Raw genomic sequence first — 25,916 nt, forward strand, 5'->3', positions numbered from 1 at the left:
CCCGCATAAAAGGTGTTTTACTTGTTATATCAACTTTTCTGGTAAAAAACGGGACTCGGTGAAATGCACCGTCCGGGCGTCACTGGGTAATAATAAATTAATAATTAATTTATAATGATAATAATAATAATCATGATAATAATGGAGAGTGAATCGACCAAGTTCGGATTCATATGAGTGAGTACGTGCGCTATTTATATACGCACAATAATTTTCATAGAAGGATTTACTATTAAAATCCGACTTGACTGCACGCTTCAAAAGATCAAGATTTAAGATGAAGTTTTTCATACCTGAACAGTTTTGAATAACTTTTCTAAACCAATATATTTCCATAACTAATCAGTGAAAATCAATGGTTTAAAGTTACCTTTTATTTACAAATATATAGAAGTATGTTGACATGTTGATTATAAGATGCATACGTTCTTGTCTTCGAAATTGAGATGCATACATTTATTTTCACATCAAGTACGAGAAAATCGGCTTACCCGTAACCGATTTAATTTTTTTTACCGTCTACTTTTTCCGGTCCGGCAAACGATGTCCAAGAAATCAGTCTGTATTGTTGGCTCCGGTAATTGGTGAGTATTATTGTTTATGTAAACATACTTAAACAATTTGAATTATTTCTATTTAAGATACTTGCATTTGTGTTCTGAAAAAGATGTCCTTGAACGTTTGTCCTCCATTAATCACGCAATGTCAATGCGACAATCCCGTCAAAAACGTACAAATTATGTATACGGTACTAAGGATATATAGTAGTAAGTAAGGATTTGTATAGCACTATACAAATCCTTGTAATCAGTAAGTAAATCTTTAGATTTGGTTGTTAGGGATTTCGTAAGCTCATGTTTATTCAAGATCAAGATTGTTCACTCTACATAGTACATTTGTACATGTATCATGTATATGTATAGCTGCAGAACCGTAGCTCTTAGGTCCTTATGTTATTTTTTTTTTTACTATTGTCCGCAAATAGTAAAAAAATAACATAAGGACCTAAGAGCTACGGTTCCACAGCTAGTATATGTATGTCGACTCTAAATAAAATTTATTTAGTTACTCAACTTTAATTTTGACGGATACTACCGAACATAGTATAGGTGTAATACCACCAAATCAAAGTACGTCACATCCTGTTTCATACAAAAAAAAGTGTAAATAAAATATTTCCTTGAATTTGATAGTTGACTGGTTGTAGGAAGTTAACCCTGCATTTCATTGCAGAAAAAAAAATGAGTCATAAACATAGATCTTTGGGTGTTTCAAAGCACCATTCTTTTTTATCTGGTGTTTCTATAAAATATTTTGGAAACTTCAGGTGACATGGTTACTAAAGCTTCACAATTTTTTGAAAAATGAAATTTTAACAAAGACTAATACATGTAAAAGGCCTAGGGGAAAACAATGGTGGTATTACTCCTACAGATAGGGTTCGAGTAATGTAATTTGAGTTTGAGTTACTTCCCTTGGCCACCATTTTGATGGGATAGACTGTTGATTGTCTTATATGACTTACCAAATTGAAACATGCGATACACACAAGTCTGACAAGACATCCTTACTTGGTCGTAGTGACGAATTAAGTAAGACTGAAAGAAATAAAAATTGTTAAAAAGAGTATTTTCTAAAGTCTAGCAGTCAGTATAACAAGTTAAATTTAGTTGACTTGTGAAGTAATTTGAGCACTTAGCCCTCCAACTTGGTGACAAAAGGGAAGTAACTCTTGTTATATTTGTGTCAATCCAAACCTATCTATTATTGACTTGTGATTGGATATTTATAACTTCAAACTGAAGATGTGCCTCTATTGGGAGAACATATTCAGATACAGATACAGTCGGTAGAAGTCTTGAGAGCGTCTGTAGGCTTAAATTTTATTTATTTGTGTTAATAAGAATAAAATCAATACATTTAAATGAGAAGGCCTCATTTTGTGTGTTGCTTCTCTTCCTTCCACAATAAATTAATCATCATGCCTCTGTGTGCTTTAGGTACCATGTATAGTCGCATTTGTCATCCTCGCTTATGATTTTTCCGTTTGGGTTATTTTGGGAGGAAAACGAAAATAAAGGCGCCCGGATATTGTTTCCGTCATCGGACAGACTTTTAAGTCATAGACAAGACGTCCGTTTAGGACTGTTTTGAATTTACACAGAATTTTGGTAAATTTTCAAACAACCCTTAATTCCTAACATCATGATAACATACAATGTTTTTGGTACCTGAGCTACAGGAACCGGTATCAAACATTCCTTTGGTACCTGGAAGTGATAAAAATACAATTTCTTGTGACTCCTGGAAACGGTACATAATCATGTTTTATTTAAGAAATAATTCATGCAAGCACTAGATTTTGAAAATTTTCACATGGCATGGGTTGTTATATTGGAATTTCAATGTTTTGGGTACCTGAGCTACAGGAACCGGTATCAAACATTCCTTCGGTCCCTGGAAGCTATAAAAATACGATTTCTAGGGACCCTCGGAACCAGTATATAATCATGTTTAATTTAAGAAATAATTCATGCAAGCCATAGATTTGTTGAAAATTTTCCTTACCAGACCAACTCTACTTTAGACCAACTCTACTTTAGACCAACCGACTTAAATTTTTATTGCCAAAATTCTGTCCTCATGAACATTTCACATAAACTTATCCGTTAGAATAATAATTAGTTCTGTCATGTCTAAATGCCCGCGATTTCGCGGGTGTATTCTAGTATAGTTGATAATGTGTTATTTTATTTATATAGTTAATTTTTGAAAGTCAGTTTTGACAGTAAAAGTGGTATTTGATGCATGCATATACACAAACATACACTACACTAAAACATGTTACCAACAGATAAAATATCAGTTAAATTTTAATATTAAATGGAAAGCTGATCATGTGGTTATGTATATCTTTTGTACCTTGTATTCATTAATAAACTATCTTTTAAGGGGCTCAGCCATAGCTAAGATACTTGGTAAAAATGTCAAAGAACGCAGTGATAAATTTGAAATCTGTGTAAAAATGTGGATGTATGAGGAAATGGTGGATGGTAGAAAATTAACAGAAATAGTAAATACAGAACATGAGAACATAAAGTACTTACCAGGAGTAAAAATACCTGAAAATGTGGTAAGTGAGACCATAAACACATTACATGTATTTGATGAAACATTTATACACATATAAAACTGCAGAACAAAAAATCATGAAAATGATCAGAAATGAATCATAATCACATTTCCCAGATGACATAAAAACAACCCCCCAAAACTCTGTTAAGATAGATAACATCTCAAAATCTTTACCTAAATTAAGCCAAACTGATTGCCACGAGTTTGTGAGGCATAGATTCAGGTAGAAGTGTGAGGCTTAGATTCAGGTAGAAGTGTGAGGCATAGATTCAGATAGAAGTGTGAGGCTTAGATTTGTTTTTTGTGTTTTTTTTTTTAATGACAAATGTGTATATTTGTTTTACTGTAAGTGAATGAATAACACAAATGTTGACTGGATGTAGTTTGAGGAGTTGAAAATGTATGAAAAGTTTCAAAACTATCTTATTCACCAGCCAATTACTGATACAATACCAGAATCTTTCTTTCTGCAAGGAGATGTATTTAAGCAAATATATAACTTAACCAGTACTTTAAATGATCTGTGCTATTGCTTTAGGTGGCTATACCAGATTTGATAAAGGCTTCAGAAGATGCAGATATACTTATATTTGTCTTACCTCATCAGTTTGTTGCCAAAACTTGTCAGCAGATGAAAGGAAAAATAAAGTCATCAGCTGTTGCAGTATCTCTTATCAAGGTAATCTTCAGTTTCCATTTAATGCTTCTTATCTCTTTTTTCTATGACTATCAGAAGTGTTTATGTGGTAGTGAAGATGTACTTTTTTTTAACCTTATAGCTGTTTAAAATTTTTTACATTAACATTGGAACATACTCTAACAAATGTTGTTACTCCTGTCGTAGACCCCCAAAAAAGATTCAGTGTATGCATACACATTCCCTATGTCTGAGTAGATCTAGAGTGTCAAAAGAAAGCAAACCTGAATTATAATTGTAATTATTCAAACTTGCCAAATAAAATAGTACATATTTATAAACCAAACTCTTTGATGATAACATAGAATGAATTTCATAACAGTGTGGACATGATCACCTGATATCTAAATGATATCGTGTCGGTCACTGGCTATCGACAACAAAGACCACGCAATTACAGTATGTCAGGGGCCTCTCCATTGGGATAAACATAATTCCTATTTTACAATGTCCATTCATAATTTTTTTTTTTGCATGAAAGTTTATAGGAATTTGTTTTGAAGATATTTATATACTTACTTTTGGTTGTGAGTATAAAAAAATATTCAAAACAAATTCTTATAAACTTTCATGCAAACACTTTTATTTTATGAATGGATATGTTTAAAGATAGTAATTATGTATATTCCCATTGAGAGGCCCCTGACATACAGTAATTGCGTGAAGTCTTTGTTGTCGACAGCCAGTGATACACACAATGACATTTAATTACTATGTGTCCATGTCCACACGGTTATGAAATTCATTCTAGACTTTATATTCCACAAAACTGATGGTTGAAATTGCAGGCGTTACACATAATAAAATTAGACAATATTTGATATAACTCACATTAGTCACTGAATTTAAGGAAGCTTGTCAGGTATTTTTTTCAGTTTTACTCATTTGTACAAGTCAGTGATCTGTTAAATTTAATCCTTGATACATTGATTGATATATGTTTAGGGTGTTTCCATTGATGATTCGGGGATGAGAATGATATCCAGTGTGATTAAGGAAGTTCTAGGTATTGAATGTTGTGCATTGATGGGAGCTAATCTGGCTGGAGAGGTAGCTCAGGAGCAGTTTTGTGAAACAACAATAGGTATACTAGCACTATACTGGCAAATTTCATTCAAAAGGTTCAAAACATGTGACTTCTCTATACAAATACTCGTGTAAACCTTAAGGTGGTACCAAACACCTTGACTAAAATTAATTTGGCTGTTTAATTTTCATGAAATTGTGACAAAATATTTACCTTGATCCTTTGACAAAAATATAAAAATTGAAAAAAAACTTGAACCACCCACACTATCGGAAAAATTCATTGGATATATAGCAGTTTGGCAAACACTTATTTTAATCATTGAGGAGCTTAATATTTCCTTAACAATAGAATGTGATTAAAGCGTTCAACAGATTTTTACAGAGTTAATTCCCTGTAGTGTTATGTACCACCTTAAGACAGGTTTAAGGAATTAGTTAATTGTTTTAAACAAAAAATGGTGAATTTATAAACCTGTAGTTTGTTTTTAAAAGGGACAAATCTTTTATAAAAAAATCCATTTTGGTTTAAACCAAACTACACTGAAACTGACATCATTAAAATCCTTTGGTTTTATTTTGTATTGAAAGCAAAGGAGTAGGTCCGGTAAGGGCCGATTTTGGTCTCAAAATTCAGGTTCATCTGATGAAAGATTTTGGACACTTTTTAAACACTTAAGTGTCTACTTCAGTCGATTCAATTAGTTTATGTGAAAGATTTGAACTGATTTAGTCATTAAAGACGCTCAAATTCAAGCTTAAATATGAAAAATCTATCAAATATGCCATAATATGTCAGTTTTCAGATGGTTTTTGTCAACAATGAAAGTGGCCGCATCCGTGTTCATTCTCAACCTTTATATATGTTATGTATTATCATCAAATACAACTTACATTTAAATATAAAGAATGAACACGAATGCGGCCACTTCCATTTCAGACGGAAACCGTCTAAAAATTAACCAAAATGCTAAAATTTCGAAGATTTCAGTAATTTAGCATGACTTAATGATGCTAGTACCCGATACATGTGCATTGTATTGTCAAAAACAGCCCATATTTATGTAATAGAAGTATTCTTCTTTCCAATAAATAGCTAAAAATTTACATTTTAACAATTTTGTAAAAACTGCTTTATTTTGGGGCCAAAAAGGGGTTTTACTGGGCCTACTCCTTTTTAATGTTTGCTGATTGTGTCCCTATTATGACATTAAGATTGAGTGTGGATTTGCATGGCAGGTGATGTATGTTTTGTTATTGTGTCCTATTATGACATTAAGATTGAGTGTGGATTTGCATGGCAGGTGATGTATGTTTGCTGATTGTGTCCCTATTATGACATTAAGATTGAGTGTGGATTTGCATGGCAGGTGATGTATGTTTTGTTATTGTGTCCTATTATGACATTAAGATTGAGTGTGGATTTGCATGGCAGGTGATGTATGCATAACAGGAAATACTTTACCCGTCAACACACCTGGTCTTGCTTCTTTGGAGTTCATACAATTATGATAGTTTTTGGTTTTTTATTTTACCTTAATTTGTATTTATCTTTTTGGTGGATTTATGAGATTTGAAGATTGGTAAACTACAGTATATAACTGTTGCCTCTAATTATAATGTGAACCAACTGTACTTTTCTTCTCACAGACTATTACCTTTATTTGTATCAAACATTTTTCAATGTGATAGGGGTCTGTCAAGAAAATGGTAACAGCAGGCATTATCTATTAACTTTATGGTCTGCTATAAAGATGATATACTTTTGAAGTTGTAATATTGGATGTACTTTTGTGTAATAACCAAGTTATTGTACTTATATGAAAATAAGGAGATGCTGTATGATTACCAATGAGACAACTTTCCAATGAAAGACTAATGAAGAACAAGATTGGAAACAACTAAAGGTCCCCTTATATATAATTACAGCCTTCAACAATGAGCTAAACACAAACTGTCATCATCGTTACTTGTAAAAGAGGCCATATAATAATACAAAAGTTAAAATTAATTGCCTGATTTAAGCTAATAACATTAAATGAAAATGAAATATGATAGATAACTAACAACAACAATAATTGGACTATAAACTCTAGAATGTGGCACAGTTAAACTTAGTTAGACTGAGTTATTCACAGATAATGAAAACTAGATCTTAAAGCTCAATCTAAATGTATACTGTTTTAGCATTAATCATGCTAACATGGCTAATATGTTTACCAAATTACACAATTTCTTCACCTTAGATAAAGGAAACCAATTCAGGTCAACAATGATGGAAATTTGACAAAGTTTCTGGAATTCATTCCTTGCACATGCTGCAATTAATTTGAAAAAAACATGATGTGCCTAAAATCATATTTTTCTCTCTCAAAGAACCATATCGTCTTACCCCAATATTATATTTGTGTTTAGTAAGTCTTACCCCAATATTATATTTGTGTTTAGTAACAGTTAGTTATGACAAGTTTTTCAAATGGGCAGCAGTGGTGTATTACTTTCAGTATAGAGTTTATTAAGATAATTTGATTACATATGTTTTTTATGCCCCCGCTGTAGGGCAATGGGGGCATAAAGTGTTATCTTTGAACATCCTTCTGTCCATCTGTCCCATTTTCATTTCCGCACTCTAACTTTAGTTTGTGTTATGAAACTTATACACAATGCTAAGAACCACAACATGCAGACACAGTTCGAATTTGGGCTATGAGTCATTTACTGTACAAGACTTAAAGAGTTATGCCCTTTTTAATTTGAAATATTGCAAAGCTTGAGCGGGGGTATTCATGTCCTCAGACACATTCTTCTTTTATTTCATAAGCAGTACAATATACAATGTATAACTATAACAAGTTGGTCACTTTTCTGACACTTACACTAGAGAAATCATTGAACTTGGATTGACAGAATATTTTCATTACACCTGCCTTATACCAATAAAAACTTTTCTCTAGCAATTATTTTAGTTACTTTTTGCCCATTGTTATTGTGAAAGGACAAAGCATCTAGCACAGTAAAACTATATTAATCAGAAATTTGAAAAATTGATAGTTTTCAACAATCTTTATTTTTTTAGAATTAAGTACTATCTGTATATATATTGTTTTTAAGGATGTGCAGTAAATGGCACAGGAGAATTATTGAAGTCCCTGTTTGAGACTCCATATTTCAGATGTTCAGTAGTAACAGATCAAGCAACAGTGGAATTATGTGGTGCTCTTAAGGTATATATGTACTTTTGTTTTATTAGCTTGACTTCATATTTTGAATCAAAGAAAAATTGTAAAATGATCAGAAATTGGGCCATGTGCATCTGTTATAATGTACACAGGAAATATTAGTAGGAACACTATGCATGTGCTACCTTAGCCACACTTTGAAAGTAGAAAATTCAACATTTTTTATGGTCATCCATGCATAGAAATTTAGCCTTACCCACTTTTTACCATAACTTGAAACTATATTTGAACATTTACTTAGAAGTTACTTTCTGCAATGTATTTTCTTGAGGTTTGGCAATGCGTATTTGGTTTGTTGTAACATGTCAAAAATTCATTGGAAGTGCTTGATAAATTGCATGCTCATATTGGTGATTTTGAATCTGTTCAAATTTTTGATTTTTCTACCCTATATACCACTTTGCCTCATTTTCTTATTAAGAAAAAATTCACACATCTAATTAAATGGGCATTTAAAAAGTCAGAATGTGAATATATATGTTCAAACTCTTTTAGATCATTTTTTAGTAACAACAAACAAAAGAACTATGTCAATTGGACCTGCTTTGATACGATAACTGCCCTTGAATTTTTGTCAAGCCTTCGACTTTAGTCGAAAAAGCGAGACATAGCGATCCTACATTCCGTTGTCGTTGTTGTTGGCGGCGTCCACAAATATTCACTCTGGTTAAAGTTTTTGAAATTTTAATAACTTTCTTAAACTATCCTGGATTTCTACCAAACTTGGACTGAAGCTTGTTTATGATCATAAGATAGTATCCAGAAGTAAATTTTGTATAAATAAAATTCCATTTTTTCCGTATTTTACTTATAAATGGACTTAGTTTTTCTGCCGGGAAATATTACATTCACTCTGTGGTTAAAGTTTTTAAAATTTTAATAACTTTCTTAAACTATCCTGGGTTTCTACCAAACTTGAACAGAAGCTTGTTTATGATCTTAAGATAGTATCCAGAAGTAAATTTTGTAAAAAAAAAAATCCATTTTTTCCTTATTTTACTTTTAAATGGACTTAGATTTTCTGCCAGGAAACAACACATTCACTCTGTGGTAAAAGTTTTTAAAATTTTAATAATTTTCTTTTACTATTTTGGATTTGTACCAAACTTGGACAGAAGCTTGTTTATGATCAAAAGCTAGTATCTAGAAGGAAATTTTGTAAAAAAAATAAATCCATTTTTTTTGTATTTTACTTTTAATGGACTTAGATTTTCTGCCAGGAAACAACACATTCACTCTGTGGTTAAAGTTTTTAAAATTTTAATAACTTTTTATACTATTTTGGATTTGTACCAAACTTGGACAGAAGCTTGTTTATGATCAAATGCTAGTATCTAGAAGGAAATTTTGTTTTCTTCCAGTTAACATTACATTCAGTCTGCAGTTAAAGTTTTTAAACATTTATTAGATTCATAAACTATCCCGGATTTTTACCAAACTTGGACAGAAGCTTCTTACAATCAAAAGATAGTATCAAGAGGAATATTTTTATTGATTTACTTCCTCATTTTTGTTGAGCCTGCGATTAACAGAAAAAGTAGGCGAGACACTGGGTTCCGCGGAACCCTTACGAATTTTTACTAGATAATGTTTTTGCTCACTATGGAGGTTCCGTATATCATCAAATTATTGGAATCTCAATGGGTACTGACTGTGCACCACTTATTGCGGACCTGTTTCTGTATTGTTATGAGTTACAATTTATGATTAAAATCAGCAAAGACCCATCGAAACAACATCTGATACAAAAATTTAATAACACTTTTAGATATTTGGATGATATATTGGCTCTCAGTAATCACGACTTCAGTATGTACACGAAAGAGATTAATCCTGCTGAACTGACTTTAAATAAAGCTAATACTAACAATGAACACTGCCCTTTTCTGGATCTTGATATTTATATCTTTAATGGGAAGCTTAATACCAAAATTTATGATAAAAGAGATCATTTTTCATTTCCTATTGTGAATTATCCATTCTTAGATGGTGACATTCCCTTGTCACCATCTTATGGTGTTTATATATCTCAACTTGTTCGATTCGCTCGTGTATGTAACAACGTATTTGATTTTAACGAAAGAAATCTCTGTATTACTGAAAAATTATTACACCAGGGTTTTCGATATCACAAACTAGTCAAAACAATTACTAAATTTATCATCGGTACTTATCATCGGTACAAGGACATCATTCGTAAATATATATCAACATGCTGACATCTTATACATTCAGGTATTTCTTATCCAATCTTTTATGGTAATATTCTATACAAAGCACAAAAATGTCGGCATTCACCTCAAAAGCTAACCAAACCTTTAAACAGACTTATTAAGAAGGGTCATAGTTACGATACAGTTGTCAGGTCATTAAAGATGGCATATTTTGGTATTAATATTCATTACTATTGATTCACTCATAGGGTCTTTGCATCGGAAATAAACACATTTATTCTAAAACCAGTTGTTGGCATGATATGATGGTACGATACTAATACCAATTTTTTCATATGATGAAGACATAATCTTTCAATCAGTTTAATTGAGATGTGGAGCTGGCATGTCAGTAACTGCTAGTAGTCCTTTGTTAATTTATGTATCATTGTCATTTTTGTTAGTTTCTTTTCTTACCTATTCTGACATCGGACTCGGACTTCTTTTAAACTGAGTTTTACTGTGCGTATTGCTGTGTGTTTGTTTATTCTACATTGGCTAGAGGTATAGGGGGAGGGTTGAGATCTCACAAAACATGTTGAACCCTGCCTCATTTTTGCACCTGTCCCAAGTCAGGAGCCTCTGGCCTTTGTTAGTCTTGTATGTTTTTTAATTTTATTTCATTTATATGTTTTGGGGTTTAGTGTGACGTCCATTTTTACTGAACTAGTACACATTTTTGTTTAGGGGCCAGCTGAAGCCCGCCTATGGGTGCAGGATTGTCTCACTGTTTTGAAGACCCATTGGTGGCCTTCGGCTGTTTTTTGCTCTTTGGTCGGGTTGTTGTCTCTTTGACACATTCCCAGTTTCCATTCTCAATTTTAGATATTTTGCAATGGATGTTACTTTATTTGAATATATTATTTTGGGCCAAGTAAGCCCCAAATCAAATGTATTTCTACAATTTAGGGAATTAAATGTTGAATGTGTGTACATTAATAAAACAAGGCTATTTTGAAAAAAATATTACCTTTTTATTGGTTCTTCAATAATGAAGTCATGATAAACTAGTAAAATTGTCAAATTACACAAAATCTCAATGATTTGATGCACACATGCAGAAAAAAAAAAAGACAGCAAGAAGTGTTGTTTTCAGTTATCTACTCACTGATTTTTTGTTCGCTTGTAAGTAAAACTATCCTGAAAATTGTTTGTCAAATAGTGACACCAAGTCTCAATTTATTTCTACATTTGTTAAGCTTATATTCTAAAATTCAAGAAATGAAATCAATAAATCATCATACAAATAGTATTTTCAGCAGATTTACAGGGTTTTATAAATGTCACATGTACTGACTTTTTTATTGGAATAATTAAATTTAAAGGAGTAGGTTCGATAACACCCTAAAACGGCCCCTATTTCTAGCTACAATTTCAAATTAGGATTTATTGACTAATATCACAATGAATCATAGCTAATACAATGACTAGATAAAAAATATGTCTTTTTGTTGAAAATTTACGTACTTGCATTCTATTCATGATGTCACAAATAGCACTCATTTTGATTTTCAACGAAAATTCAAGAAAACGGGTAAATTTCCAATGATTTTTTGGACAGGAAACATAGAGAGCATGCGTCGACAAAAAAGCCTTTTTAACAAAATGTTTGTTATCACATTTTAGATATCTGACTTGAATACTTAGTTTGTCGACGCCTGCACTCTATGTTTCCTACGCCTTAATTTGGTTGAAATATGGACGATTTGGTCAAATTTCGCAAAAATCTCCATTTTTGACCTGTTTGGGATGTAAAAATCAACGCTTTTAAAACTAAAACTTTGACAAATAAGTTCTATTCAACTTTTTCACATATCTTTTTATCACTTTAAAACATTTATTATCTTGAAACATTAAACTTAATAATCGGGGCCAAATATGACCCTTATCGAACTTACTCCTTTTCTACTGATGATTAAAACTTTTTGCAGAACATTGTAGGTATTGGTGCTGGTATAGCTGATGGTCTGGGACACGGAGATAACACAAAGGCAGCAGTAATCAGACTTGGTCTGATGGAGATGATCAAATTCTCAGAAATATTTATTCCAGGTTTGTCAAAAGATAAATACTAGTCACATGAAAAATTTATCTCTTACACAATATTGCAAGATTTATAGTTTGAATTGCTGTTGTTGGTCAATATAAGTGAATAAAAAATAAGTGTTTTACTAGAAAATTCATATAAATCATTCCTTTGTTTTTATACGACCGCAAAAAATTTGCGTTCGTATAATGCTATCATGTCGGCGTCGGCGTCCGAAGACACATTTGGTTTCCGGACAATAACTTTAGTTTAAGTGAGTGGATCTCTATGAAATTTTAGCAGAAGGTTCAATACCACCAAAGGATGGTTGGGATTGATTTTGGGGGTTATGGTACCAACAGATTAGGAATTAAGGGCAAAAACAAGCATTTTTGTAGTTTCCAGACAAAAATTTTTTGGAAAAAAAATTTTGGGGGGGGGGGGGGGGTTTTACAATTTTTTTTTTAAGGGGATTATACTTTTCAAATTTCAAATTTTCAAAAAAAAAAATTTTTTGGGGGGGGGGGGGAGGGATAAATTTTTTGGGGTTTTTTTTTTTTTTTTTTCAAAAATTTTCGATTTTTACATTGATTATTTCTGATTTTTATATAAAAGCAACAAATACTGATATGGCAGGAGATACACACCAAACAGGGTGTGTAAATTATTATATATAAATAAAGGCAACAGTAGTATACCGCTGTTCGAAATTCATAAATCAATTGAGAAAAAAACAAATATATATATATAACAGATTAACTAAGAACTGTGCAACAACACAGTAATGTGCAATAGCACAGTATTGCGCAATAGCAAGAAATCTTCAATTGAAAATAAATACAAATATTTTAACAAATTTCAATGGGATTAATTTAAAGTCTTTAATTTTTGGGGGTTATAACCTTGTATTACTATTTTGGTTATTGGGCCCCGGGCCCATTTTTAAATTGGTCTACATTGAGGTCCAAAAGGTCCAAAATTAAAATTTGTTTGATTTCATCAAAAACTGATTTATTGCGGCTCTATGATATGCTGAATCTTATTGTGAATTTAGATTTTTTATTTTGGGCCCTGTTTTTCAAGTTAGTCCATATTAAGGTTTGAAGGTTCCAAAATTAAACTTTGTTTGATTTCAACTAAAATTAAATTTTATGCTTGAAAATATATCAAAACACATTATTTGTATGCGATATTTCCTGAAATTGCTTTAAATAATCTCACATTTTTGTCCATCGTTCAACAATTGCAATAATAAATGAACACAAAAATTTCTGAACTACACCGCTAGGGCGAGATGATATTCAAGCTGATGAAGTCAATATCAAAAAATAAAAATGCCATTATTTGTTTTATCGGCAATTTGTCTAAAAAAAAATAATTTTTTTGTTGAGAATATGAAATATGTTTGTTGAGAATATAAAATAATTTTTTTTAGTAAAACTACTTTTACACGTACAGAATATTTTGATAGTTGTTCAGTTGTATGAATGAAGTCGCGTGCATTTCATTGATGAATTGATGAAGATGGACATGAACAGGTGACGTTGCTACACTGTTCTCTGACGTCATTGCCTATATATTTTCGAGTATCTGATCCTGTCCATGATATAGAAAAATATTAGGCAGTAAGATCAAAGCGAAAATGTACAAATTGCTCGATAAAGGGTAATATTACATTAACTTCAACATTACCAAAATAGGAAATCAGATTATATGATATGTGCAAATCTATACAAAGAGATTAAAGGGCAGATATTTTTTAACCTTAAAAAAGGTTTTGTTAATATATGTTTGATATGAACCAATATAGATATTCTGTAAACAATCAGCATATTTTTTGTAGGTTCACAAAGATCTACATTTTTTGAAAGTTGTGGCATATCTGATCTGGTGGCAACCTGTCATGGTGGAAGGAATAGAATGTTAGGTGAACATATCGTTAAATCTGATAAGGTAAGATGTCACATGGATGCAATGTGATTCTTCCTTAAATCTGATAAGGTAAGATGTCACATGGATGCAATGTGATTCTTCCTTAAATCTGATAAGGTAAGATGTCACATGAATGCAATGTGATTTTTCCTTAAATCTGTTAAGGTAAGATGTCACATGAATGCAATGTGATTTTTCCTTAAATCTGATAAGGTAAGATGTCACATGGATGCAATGTGATTCTTCCTTAAATCTGATAAGGTAAGATGTCACATGAATGCAATGTGATTTTTCCTTAAATCTGATAAGGTAAGATGTCACATGAATGCAATGTGATTTTTCCTTAAATCTGATAAGGTAAGATGTCACATGAATGCAATGTGATTTTTCCTTAAATCTGATAAGGTAAGATGTCACATGGGTGTAATGTGATTTTTTCTTAAATCTGATAAGAAAATAAGAGGTACTGATGTCACATGACTTGCAAGGTAAAGTAAAATCTTGTATTGATCCATTCCATTGTTCTGCAAAATTTTTAAAAATGTTAGGTAAAAATTAAGTAACATGCAACTTCAATTGTCGAGTTTGGTTAAAAGAAAACTAAATATTTCATTGCTAACATGATTTGAAACTAACTTATAAAACAAATAAGATTGAATATGATTTAAAAGAAATACGATTTTTTTTAATATTGTTATTTGTAGGAAGGAAAAGTAAGTGCATTTTATATCTAATGAGTTATTTGATTTCTTTATTATCATTGTTTGTTTTAAATTTCCAGTTTTTCATTGAAAATAGACCTGTTGCTTAGTAAATTTGTTTCAGTTAGAACAATAAAATGCTTTTAGTTTGAGATTCCCGTTGCTTGAGTAGTTCATTGCCTGTTAAGAAGTGTATTTTCAAAATGAACATGTTTATGTGTATCTTCTGTGTTGATGGATTTCAACATAAATATCAAGGATGAAATGTCCTCTCATTATCTAGGCAAATAACAAATACATGGCTATTCCTAATTTCTTGGTTTTCCCTCATGAGTTGCAATATAGATGAAGATATTATTCTACTCTGAAACAACTTTATTGAACTAAATTTTGCCTAAAACATCATTAGCTTTTAGAATTATAACATTGTTGACAAACTATCATGAGTGCCATAATTAATGTAAGTAAAAGAAAGAAAAAAAACCCAGAGAAAACAAATCATGCAAATGAGCAGCAGTAATAAAAGTAAAATTATGTTCAAGAATTTTTCTGTGAATTTATGAGTTTTCCGTTGAGTAGCTTTGCATATTCATTTATTTCAGGTGTGTAGATTTTCACAGATAATTTTTTTGGTGTGTGGCAAGTTTTGATTAGCTTGAAAATATTTCATGGCTAGTAACGAAAATTTTGTAGTAATGACCACCTTTAAAAATAATCATATGCTTCATCAGTCTTTTTATCAGTCTTTATTCCTATCTCAAACGTTTCCGCTCTGTATTATAATTTAATTGATGACTGAGCACATTATCATAATCAATTAATTACCGTTATTTAGTTTGTGATATCATAACCTCCAATTCATTTTAAGTTAATATATATGAGAGAAATTCAGCGGTTTACATATTCTTTGTACTTATTACATGTATCAGTGAGAGCAGGTCTAGTAATGTTCTATTCTTTCTATCTAACCATGAAAAACACATGCGTGGCTCAAATTAATAGTTTTCCTTTAACAATAATTCCAAACAGATTAAAGATGTGAGCCGCCTATATTTTAATTTTTTTTTTCAAGATTCCCATGTATGGAATAATCATTTTAGTTATTGACTGCTATAGATGTTACCTAGTTTGAACCATTTGTAATTTCATCAGTTTTCCAACAACATTGTTCTAACTTTGCATTTAGGGCAAAATGGGGAATTTTTTTCTTCATGTTTAGAATATTTCCCAGACCTTTTATTAAGTAAAAAATAATTGTGATCTGCTAATCTTTTCATTGAATAACCTGTTTGCTTACTTAAGACAGAGGTATTCATCTGCGTACTACAGATTACATAAATGTAATTATACGACCGCAAAAAAAATTTTGCGTCGTATAATGCTATGATGTTGTCGTCGTCGTCGTCGTCGTCAGAAGACACATTTGGTTTCCAGACAATAACTTTAGTTTAAGTGAATGGATCTCTAAGAAATTTTACCAGAAGGTTCAATACCACAAAAGGAAGGTTGGGATATTTGGGGTTATGGTACCAACAGTTTAGGAATTAGGGGCCAAAAAGGGGCCAAAAACAAGCATTTTTGTAGTTTCCAGACAATAACTTGTGTGTAAGTGTATGGATCTCTCTGAAATTGTACCACAAGGTTCCATATCACAAAGGGAAGGCTGGGATTGAGTTTGGGAATAATTGCCCCAAAGGTTCAGGAATTGGGGGCACAAAAGGGGCCAAAAACAAGCATTTTTCTAGTTTCCAGACAATAACTTGTGTTTAAGTGTATGGATCTCTCTAAAATTGTACGACAAGGTTCCATACCACAAAGGGAAGGCTGGGATTGAGTTTGGGGGTAATTACTCCATGGGGAGTTCAAAAAACTTTTGGGGGATTTTTTTTCCCAATTATTTTGGGGTGTTCTTTTTTTTTTTCTTCAAATTTTGAAATTTCAAATAATTGCACAGTATTGGGCAACAGCAAGAAATTTTCAATTGCACAGTATTGGGCTATAGCACAGTATTGCACAATAGCACACTATTGCGCAATAGCAAGAAATCTTCAATTGCACAGTATTGCGCAACAACACAGTATTGTGCAATAGCAATAAATCTTCAATTGCACAGTATTGCGCTATTAGCACAGTATTGCACAAAGCACAGTATTGCGCAATAGCAAGAAATCTTCAATTGGACAGTATTACACAATAGCAAGAAATCTCCAATTACACAGTATAGGGCAATAGTAAGAAATCTTCAATTGCACAATAGCAAGAAGTCTTCAATTGCATGGTATTGCACAATAGCACAGTATTGCGCAATAGCAAAAAATTTTCAATTGAAAATAAATACAAATCTTTTAACCAATTTCAATGGGATTAATTTAAAGTCTTTAATTTTTGGGGGTTCTAACCTTGTTTTACTTTTTTGGATATCAGACCATTCTAGGTAAATTAAATGTCCCATTTCATATTTTTAAGATCTTTGACCACATTTATTATGTGTCAGAAACCTATATTATGTCAAAAATTTGATCACAATCCAAATTCAGACAGTATCAAGATTGAATATTGTGTCCAAACTTGCCCCAACTGTTCAGGGTTCGACCTCTGCGGTCGTATCAGGCTGCACTCAGCGAAGCATTTTATTTTTTTTCTCAAAAAAAACCCCATACACCTTATAAATCATGCTATTATTAGTTCTATATGAATAGCTTCAGTGATAAGAAGATAAAACTATTCTTTAATCTGCTAATTTTCTTTACTACGGTACCATGGGAAGTAAAATATTAATGCAAATTGATTTGTTGCATCTATTATAATTTAGAAAAAAATTGTATTTGAGTATTGTTATAATTGTTGCCTTTATTTGGACAACAATAGTTTTTAGATAAATTCAATCAATGCCTGAATATCTTTGCCAGTATTTATTACAAAATAATAACTAAACTATCTTCAGGAAATAGAAATTATATTATCATTAAATCAATACAATAAATAGAAGTACAATAAATATGTTTTTAACGGTTTTCGGTATTTGTGTTTGTATGTCAAAGTATTTACCTATATTCTCTGATGCTCAGTTCAAATTTGTTTTGACAGTTTGAAATCCCCATTTTAAATGACCAAGCATTTATCATTGCGTTTAAAAAAATTGGTCGTTAGCTTTCATGGTTAATCATGTGTAAATACTGTCAGCGAGTACATAAATATTGGATTATATAGAAAGTAAGCATGATTTCATTCGTCTAAATATCAATTTAGGAATATAAAACAGGTAAATGCAGTTACTAATGAAATGTATGAAGAATAACAAGAGTGAAAACAACATTTGTCATTTGAATGCAATGAGTTGGCGGAATTTCTTACGCAAAATAGGAAACTGTAAAATTTGCCAGGAACAATATTTCCATCAAAACTATCAAAGTATAATTAAACGTTCATAACAAGTATTTTCCCAAATTTTGTTTACAGCTTAAGGCTGTCCTTCAAAACTGCACCTTGCATCTCAGGTCAACCCATGGCATTGTTCTTGTTGGATAAAAAAGAAATTGCTTGACTAAATTTGTGAGCTTGAACTTGGAACCTTTTTATACGACTGCAAAAAAATTTTGTGGTCGTATATTGGTATCACGTCGTCTGAATACATTTGGTTTCCGGACAATAACTTAAGTTTAAGTGTATGGATCTCTAAGAAATTTGACCAAAAGGTTCAATACCACAAAAGGAAGGTTGGGATTGTTTTTGGGGGTGATGGTCCCAACCGTTTAGGAATTAGGGGCCAAAACAAGTATTATTTTCTAGTTTCAGGACCATAACTTGTGTATAAGTATTTTGATTGCTCTGAAGTTGTACCACAAGGTTCAATACCACAAGTAGAAGGATGGGATTCATTTTGGGCGTAATTGCCCAAACCGTTCAGGAATTAGGGGCCAAAAAGGGTCTAAAACATGCATTTTTCTAGTTTTCAGACAATAACTTGTGTTTAAGCAATGGATGTTTAATTTGTACCACATTTTACAAAAAGAAAATTTCTTCAAAATTAATTTTTTTGGAAGAGGGGGGAGGGGTAAACATTTTTTTTGGGGGGCAATCTTTTTTCCTCAAAAGAAAATTCTCTTCAAATATTATAATTTTTTTTTTCCCTCAAGATTTAAGAAATTGTCAATTTTCCAAAGAAAAAAATTGGGGGTCACAATTTATTTTGCTAATTCTTTGTATATAGTCTGAAAACAGATTTACTAAGTATTGCGCAACAGCACAGTGTATTGCACAACAGCAAGAAATCTTCAATTGAATATAAATTCAAATCATACAACCAATTTCAAGTTCTTCGACTTCATTTATTCTGTGTCAAAAACCTATAATGTGTCAAATATTTAATTACAATCCAAATCCAGACCTGTATCAAGCTTGAATATTGTGTCCATTTTTGTCCCAACTGTTCAGGGTTGGACCTCTGCGGTTGTATCCAGCTGCGCTTGGCGAAGCAGTTTATTATCAAGTGGAGAAATATTTAAACTTGTTATGTATTCCTCTGCTCCAAAGGAGGTTGGTATACTAGTTTACCTTTTTCCATTCTTCCATCCATCTCTCAGTCTCATATTTTTGTCACATTTTTCTCAGGAACAACAAGTTATAAATTCTTAATATTTGGTACCAAGCCTCATTCAGACTATGCCATACTGTACAACATATTTTTAGTTTCCTCAATGTTCTACTTCCTGTTACTGTAAATTCAGAAATTATTAGGAGATTTTTATTAATGGGAATAATGCAGCTGGGTAGGTAGCACAATAATGAGAACTCACATTCTGATATCTGATGCATACATCTGTATGCAGCTTTTCCTGAAATTGCAAAAATTAATCTCGCATTTAGGTACATTGTTCAAAAATCGCAATAATAAATACACACAATGATTTCTGAATTTACAGTTACTGAAAAAAAAAACATCTTTAATGTTTCATGCACACAATTTTTTCATGTGCACTACATTTTTGTCTGTTTTAAATCTGTTTTTTTATTATTTACAATCTCGCATTTAGGTACATTCTTCAAAAATCGCAATAATATATACACACAATAATTTCTGAATTTACAGTTACTGAAAAAAAAAACATCTTTGAAGTTTCATGCACACAATTTTTTCATGTGCACTACATTTTTGTCTGTTTAAAATCTGTTTTTTTTTATTATTTACAGAGTACATGAATTTATACATACAGTACAGACTTGCGCTTTGTCAGTTTTGTTTTGTTGAATTTTTTTCACAAAGAATTTGATCATTTTAGGGTGAAATTCAGCATATTAAACAACTTTATTTCTAAGCCCTCCTAGCAGGATTCACAGCTATTTCTTTTGCGCTTTTCATGTATTTCTGATGTATTTATAGAAGGGTCGATAATTTTGCTTTTAAACAAAATTTGAAAAAATAATTAACCCTTTGAAAATTTACACTTAGTCCATTTTTGTTGCTCTGTATTCTTAAACAGTTAATATGATTTATTTTGTTTTACAGACAGTTAAACAATTAGAAAAAGAGTTACTGAAAGGTCAGAGCTTTCAAGGACCCTTAGCTGCTAGAGAAATTTTCAAAATGTTAAAAGATAAAAATCTAATTGAAAGGTAAGTTATCAGTCACATTTTATGCCCCCGCTGTCACCGAAGGAGACATTAAGTGTTACCCTTGTCTGTCCGTCTGTACGTACGTCCCAAAAGTGGTTTCCGTTCTGTAACTTTATTTTGCTTCAACCAAATGTTATGAAACTTATACACAATGCTTATTACCCCAAAACACAGATCAAGTTTCGAATTTTGGTGGCGTCACTTTGACCGTTCTCAAGTTATGCCCCTTTATAATGTTACATGCAAGCGGATGGATTATCTGTGTCCCATGGACATATTCTCCATTTATTTCAATCTAAATATTTACATGGGAATCAACTTTAGTTTTAGAATTTCTATTACTGTGATCAGAGCTCCATTAACTGTTATCAGTTAAGAACTTTTTATATTCCTTTTTTTCAAAGGTATCGCATATGATTTTTCTGATAGCAATCTGTCTGCCATCAATTTTAACGAATTCAAAATCATTTAGATTTGCACCTGAAAGGAATTAAAATATCCAGAATTGGTAGTTATGCGAAAGATTCCATTTTTGCCATGCCTGCAAAAATATCAATAAATTTTGAAACATGCATTGGTGGCAGTGGTGGCACATAATAATGCATCCTTGACAAGATCATGGTTGTTTTTTTTTTCAGTTTTATGGAAGTTTCTATACAAATAATCTCATTTGGATGTGATCAGAAAAAAAAACATATCCAATCAGAGATCTTTCATTCTGATTGGTGAATTTTCTAATATTTTCTCCTGAAACTGTATAACATAATTTTTCAAAAGCTGTAGGGGATTAATGATTGGAAGATTCTCTACCTATATATTATCTATGGCTTTGAAAAAGAAAGGGAGATTTTCAGCTACAATCTCATAGAAAGGTAATCACCTTAGTGTATTTATGCCATCTAAAAATAACAAAACATAGAACCATTTACAAACATAAAACAGGCCACAGATGTTGCAGCATGTATGGTTACAGTTAGAAAGTTTTGTAGAATTCCTTTTCATTACTGTATTTGCCTTTTCTTCTTTAATTTATCATTTTAGATAAAAAATCTTATACTCAAGAGACTTGAATAGATTTAGTTTATTCTCATTATTGTTCTTTTTCAGGTTTCCTTTATTTGTGTCAGTGCATTATATCTGTTTACGAGAATCTCAACCTGAAGAGTTCATTGATTGTTTACGTAACCACCCAGAACATATATGAAATATTTAAACATTATTTACAATTATTTATCTGCTTCACTACACATTTCCCAAATGTTCTATTGATGTTATGTTTTATTTATTAGCAGTACAGGATTTTACACCACTTAACTTCTATACATTATAAAACAGTATGGTTTGTTATTTGTTGACAGTGCAAGATCAGTTTTAAACTATTTAGATAAATTTTATATAATATGCTGGACATGTTCATTCACCTGGCCCAAAGGAGCATCAGATATTTTGTCACCATTTCTCTGCTGTGATCCTCAAACTTTTTCTTCACAAAGATTTTTTCGTATGGTGTTTTTATTATATTAATTACATATAGCAGCATTATATAGTAACATATATAAAAATTAAGGAACTTATATAAACAAAGCTGGAAAAAAAACACTGGTATAAGTGGGCTTTCAATATTTTTTTCTTAATAAGTATTTATAACCATCTGCATCCTCTTTGTTCAAAGGTTTGATATGAAATGATTAATATTTTCCCAGGTTTTCCAATGGAAAAAGCTTGTACTAGATGGAGAAACATGGCAGTCAGGTGGCTGCAAACTGTTTCTGTGGAATAATTCTAAAATTAGTTGTCGCAAAAGATCTTTTGACTAAAATTGAGCATAAGTTATACTTTAATTGTACATGACTAACAAGTATTTTTTCTCACAAGATTTTTTTCTGAAATTGATCACTGTTGAAAAGATATTTTCAGACTGGCATTGTATGTTTCAGAAAATCAATTCTTACCTATGTCCTTCCGTGCCATGCTCCTTGATTGTTGAAAATAATGCCTTTTTCTGTAATTGCTGAATTAAAACTTTAGAATTAGCTTTATTCTAACTATAGACAAAATGGAGGTAATATTTATTTTGACTTTTTTTTGTTTTAATGGTAGTTTATAAATTCTTTAATTGATGACAAATGAATGACATTTAATTTGATTCAAGATATTTTGTGCAAACAGATCATTTGTGCTACCTTCAATCTCTTAATATTTGCAATGTATCTCCTTTCATCAAAAAGCAGCCACAGTTCTTGCCCTAAACATTCAGACATGGTATAGTATTTGACAAAACTTAGAAATATATGACAGCTTTAATTAAATATTATTTAAAATAACCTGTTTGTTACTGGTAATGATATCAGCAGTGATTTATTAAAGTTCTAGGTGAATAGTTTATCAAGAACAGGCTGTTCTACATGTTTCAGTTTAAAATTTGGCATAAATAATATGGTGCTTTTCTGTGAAAATCACAAATAATATGTTTTGTTTGAAATTTTTTTCATTCACTGATCTATGCTGAACAGCTATTAAGGAAAGATTGCTTATTAAGGAAAATGATATACTTGTATGTTATTTATTTTCTCGGTTATTATCATATATAGTCTGAAAGAATTAATAATTTCATTGAATGCAGTTTGGAAGCAGAAAAAGCAATATGAAGGAAGAAAGAATTGTTAAGTAATAATATATGTAGTGATTAGAACTGTGTTTGAATGACTGTTCAGATACATTTGCTCTAAAATGTACAGTATGATGTTGAGAATTGGTTTGCTTAAAATTTGTAATTTCTGCTGCAATATCTATCTTCATTCTTGCATGGCAGTCAAAATTTTGTAAGCAGAACATATATAAAATATTTTAAATACTTAAAACATGAAAAGTTATATGTTTTGTAGTGTCATTATTTTTAATATACCAGTTGCAAAGCTTTTGTGGTTAGCAAATTTTCTGTAACCATGGAAAATGGCACCAGTTAAGACCTTTTCTTTTTCAAAAGTGCATAATATTTTATAAAAGTTTTTTTTTCTTTTATTACATTTTTGTTTACCAAATATGATGCAAAAGTCTTTATCCGTTTAAATAGTTTTGTTTGAAAAAATTGTTTAATATATACAAAATCATTGACTTTTCCTAACTTTTTTAATATATATGGAGTGATATAAAAAAAACCTGGAAATATTATGTTTAAAATGATTTTAATTGTTAATTTCAATAACCAAGTTTATTCGTTAAATTTTTAATAAAATGTTATTAGCCCATAGAAGATATGCATGGGCAAATATCTTTGTATTAACAAAACCATTTATGGTTATTCACAGCTTTCTCTTAATAGTGCAAAAAACTAATAAAAGATTTATAGAAATATTCGGAAGATGAACCTTTATGAGGTGAAGGAAACTTATGAACAAAGGTACCCAGCAAGCCACTATCATATTAATTATAAAGCAAACCCTGACCTCATTTATACCACCTCAAAGTTTCATTCCTAGACTTCTGACAAACAGGACATTATTTTTTATTAATTTTCTTTTCCTTGAGAATTACTTCTTGTTGGTTTCAATAATTTTTCGAGTTATTTTCCCACGTGCAAACAAGGGTAGAAATAAAGCTATGATGTGTACAAGCAAAATGTAAAAGTGTATTAGCCTACCAAAATCCGCAAGTTCAGATATCAGATTTTTTTTTACAAACACAGACAGATCAATTATAGAAAATTCATGAGCCTATTATATGGGATACTTTTTTGACTGCCATATTTCTTTCACAATTAAAATAATGTTCTACCCAGTCCCAAAGAGTTAGTGCGGCATACAATGCCTGTTAACATTATTTATACAATTAAAATGAATTTTGATAGTTCATTTTTGTTAATACCTGTAGTTAATCCTAAATATATTTTTCATATTTTTATATTATAACAACAAGCATAAGCTTATGGATTGTTTAAGTATTGTTATTGATATTTTATTTGTTGATGTATTGTTAATCTTATTGATAGTATTTGATAATAAAATTATTGACTGATAGATTTATTTTTTGTGCATTATTGAACAGGCAAATGTTAAAACCTGCAATGACAAAATTCATGTTGACAAAACAAAGCTATTGTGATAACTTGGCATATGTTGTCGTTGTCCATCATTGTTGTCTTAAACTTTTTAAAAGAACTATGCAACTCCTGAACCAAAAACTATTTTAACTAAGAGTTGTCTGCAAAGTGAGACTAATACCCCCCTATACATGCCTTTTAGTTGCTGCTGTGAAATTCAGTATTGAGACAATAATTCTTTGAGATATTTGGCTTTCAGCAAAAGGTTTAAGGGTCAAGGTCAAGGTCACAGTGACCTGATTTTGAGATTTGATTCATCCTGATTCCATGATGCTTCTGCATACAAAGTTTTGTCAATGTAAGTGTTATATAACAAAAGATATACACCATAAACAAATCAAACAATCTTTTACCATCATAGGGGTCATAGGTCAAAGTCAAGGTCAGTATGATGCTTTTGCATACAAAGTTTTGTCAAAGGTCAGTCAAGGTCAAAGTGACCTGAATTTGATATATGGTTCAACCCCATGCCATAATGCATCAATGATGCGACAGGAATATACTCTTAATAAGGGTCATGGTGATTCCTATATACCCCCAAAAAACTGTTAAAGGCAGAAATGATCAGCAATACAAGATCTACATAAATGCCTTTAAGACTTGAACCATTGGATCATTCCTTGAGGAGTTATTGCCCATAAATGATGATTTTTGACTAATTTTGTAGTTTTCCCTATCATCTCAAAAATTATAATAGATAGGTAGAAACTATAAACAGTAAAAATAATTAGAAATACAAAATATAACAAACAATTAATTTCAACCAAACTTGGGGTGAAGGATCATTGTGGTATCTGATATAAAGTTTGTGTTTTATTCTTTATTATTAGACAACATCTTGGCCGCCATGACTGAAAATAGAACATAAGGGTGAAATGTAATTACCTATGTCTTATTCTTGAAAATCAAAATAGATAGAGAGGGATAAAAATGATCAGAATATCAAGATCAGAGCTCTTCCAATTTTCACCAAAATTATCAGATGACTCCTTATTAAGGAGTTATTGCCATTAAAGACAAATGTTTATAAAGTTTCCTGCTTTTTGCCAATTATCCTGAAAAATAATAATAGATTGGTAGAAACTAGTATCAGCTATTTGATCAGCAAGACAAGATTTACAGAAATGACAATATGACTGAAAGCATCAGATGACTCCTTTAAGGAGTTATTTCCCTTAAATGATTTTTTTTTGGACAAAATTCTTCCCCCTCTTGTAATAATCATTAACCAATGA

General features: G+C 31.2%; 1 protein-coding gene across 1 annotated transcript; it reads left to right on the forward strand.

Moving 5' to 3' along the window:
- The first annotated feature begins 394 nt into the window (after positions 1–394).
- On the forward strand, positions 395–24,598 carry LOC127728312 (glycerol-3-phosphate dehydrogenase [NAD(+)], cytoplasmic-like). Its single transcript, XM_052235653.1, has 9 exons — positions 395–584; positions 2,953–3,133; positions 3,674–3,814; positions 4,778–4,916; positions 7,970–8,082; positions 12,242–12,362; positions 14,180–14,289; positions 20,476–20,582; positions 21,690–24,598. Exons 1-9 carry the CDS (start codon positions 418–420, stop codon positions 21,784–21,786), a joined length of 1,176 nt encoding a protein of 391 aa, XP_052091613.1. The 5' UTR covers positions 395–417; the 3' UTR covers positions 21,787–24,598.
- Positions 24,599–25,916: the final 1,318 nt, after the last annotated feature.

This window comes from Mytilus californianus, unplaced genomic scaffold (genome assembly GCF_021869535.1).
Source record: "Mytilus californianus isolate M0D057914Y unplaced genomic scaffold, xbMytCali1.0.p SCAF_2, whole genome shotgun sequence".
Lineage (NCBI taxonomy): Eukaryota > Metazoa > Mollusca > Bivalvia > Mytilida > Mytilidae > Mytilus > Mytilus californianus.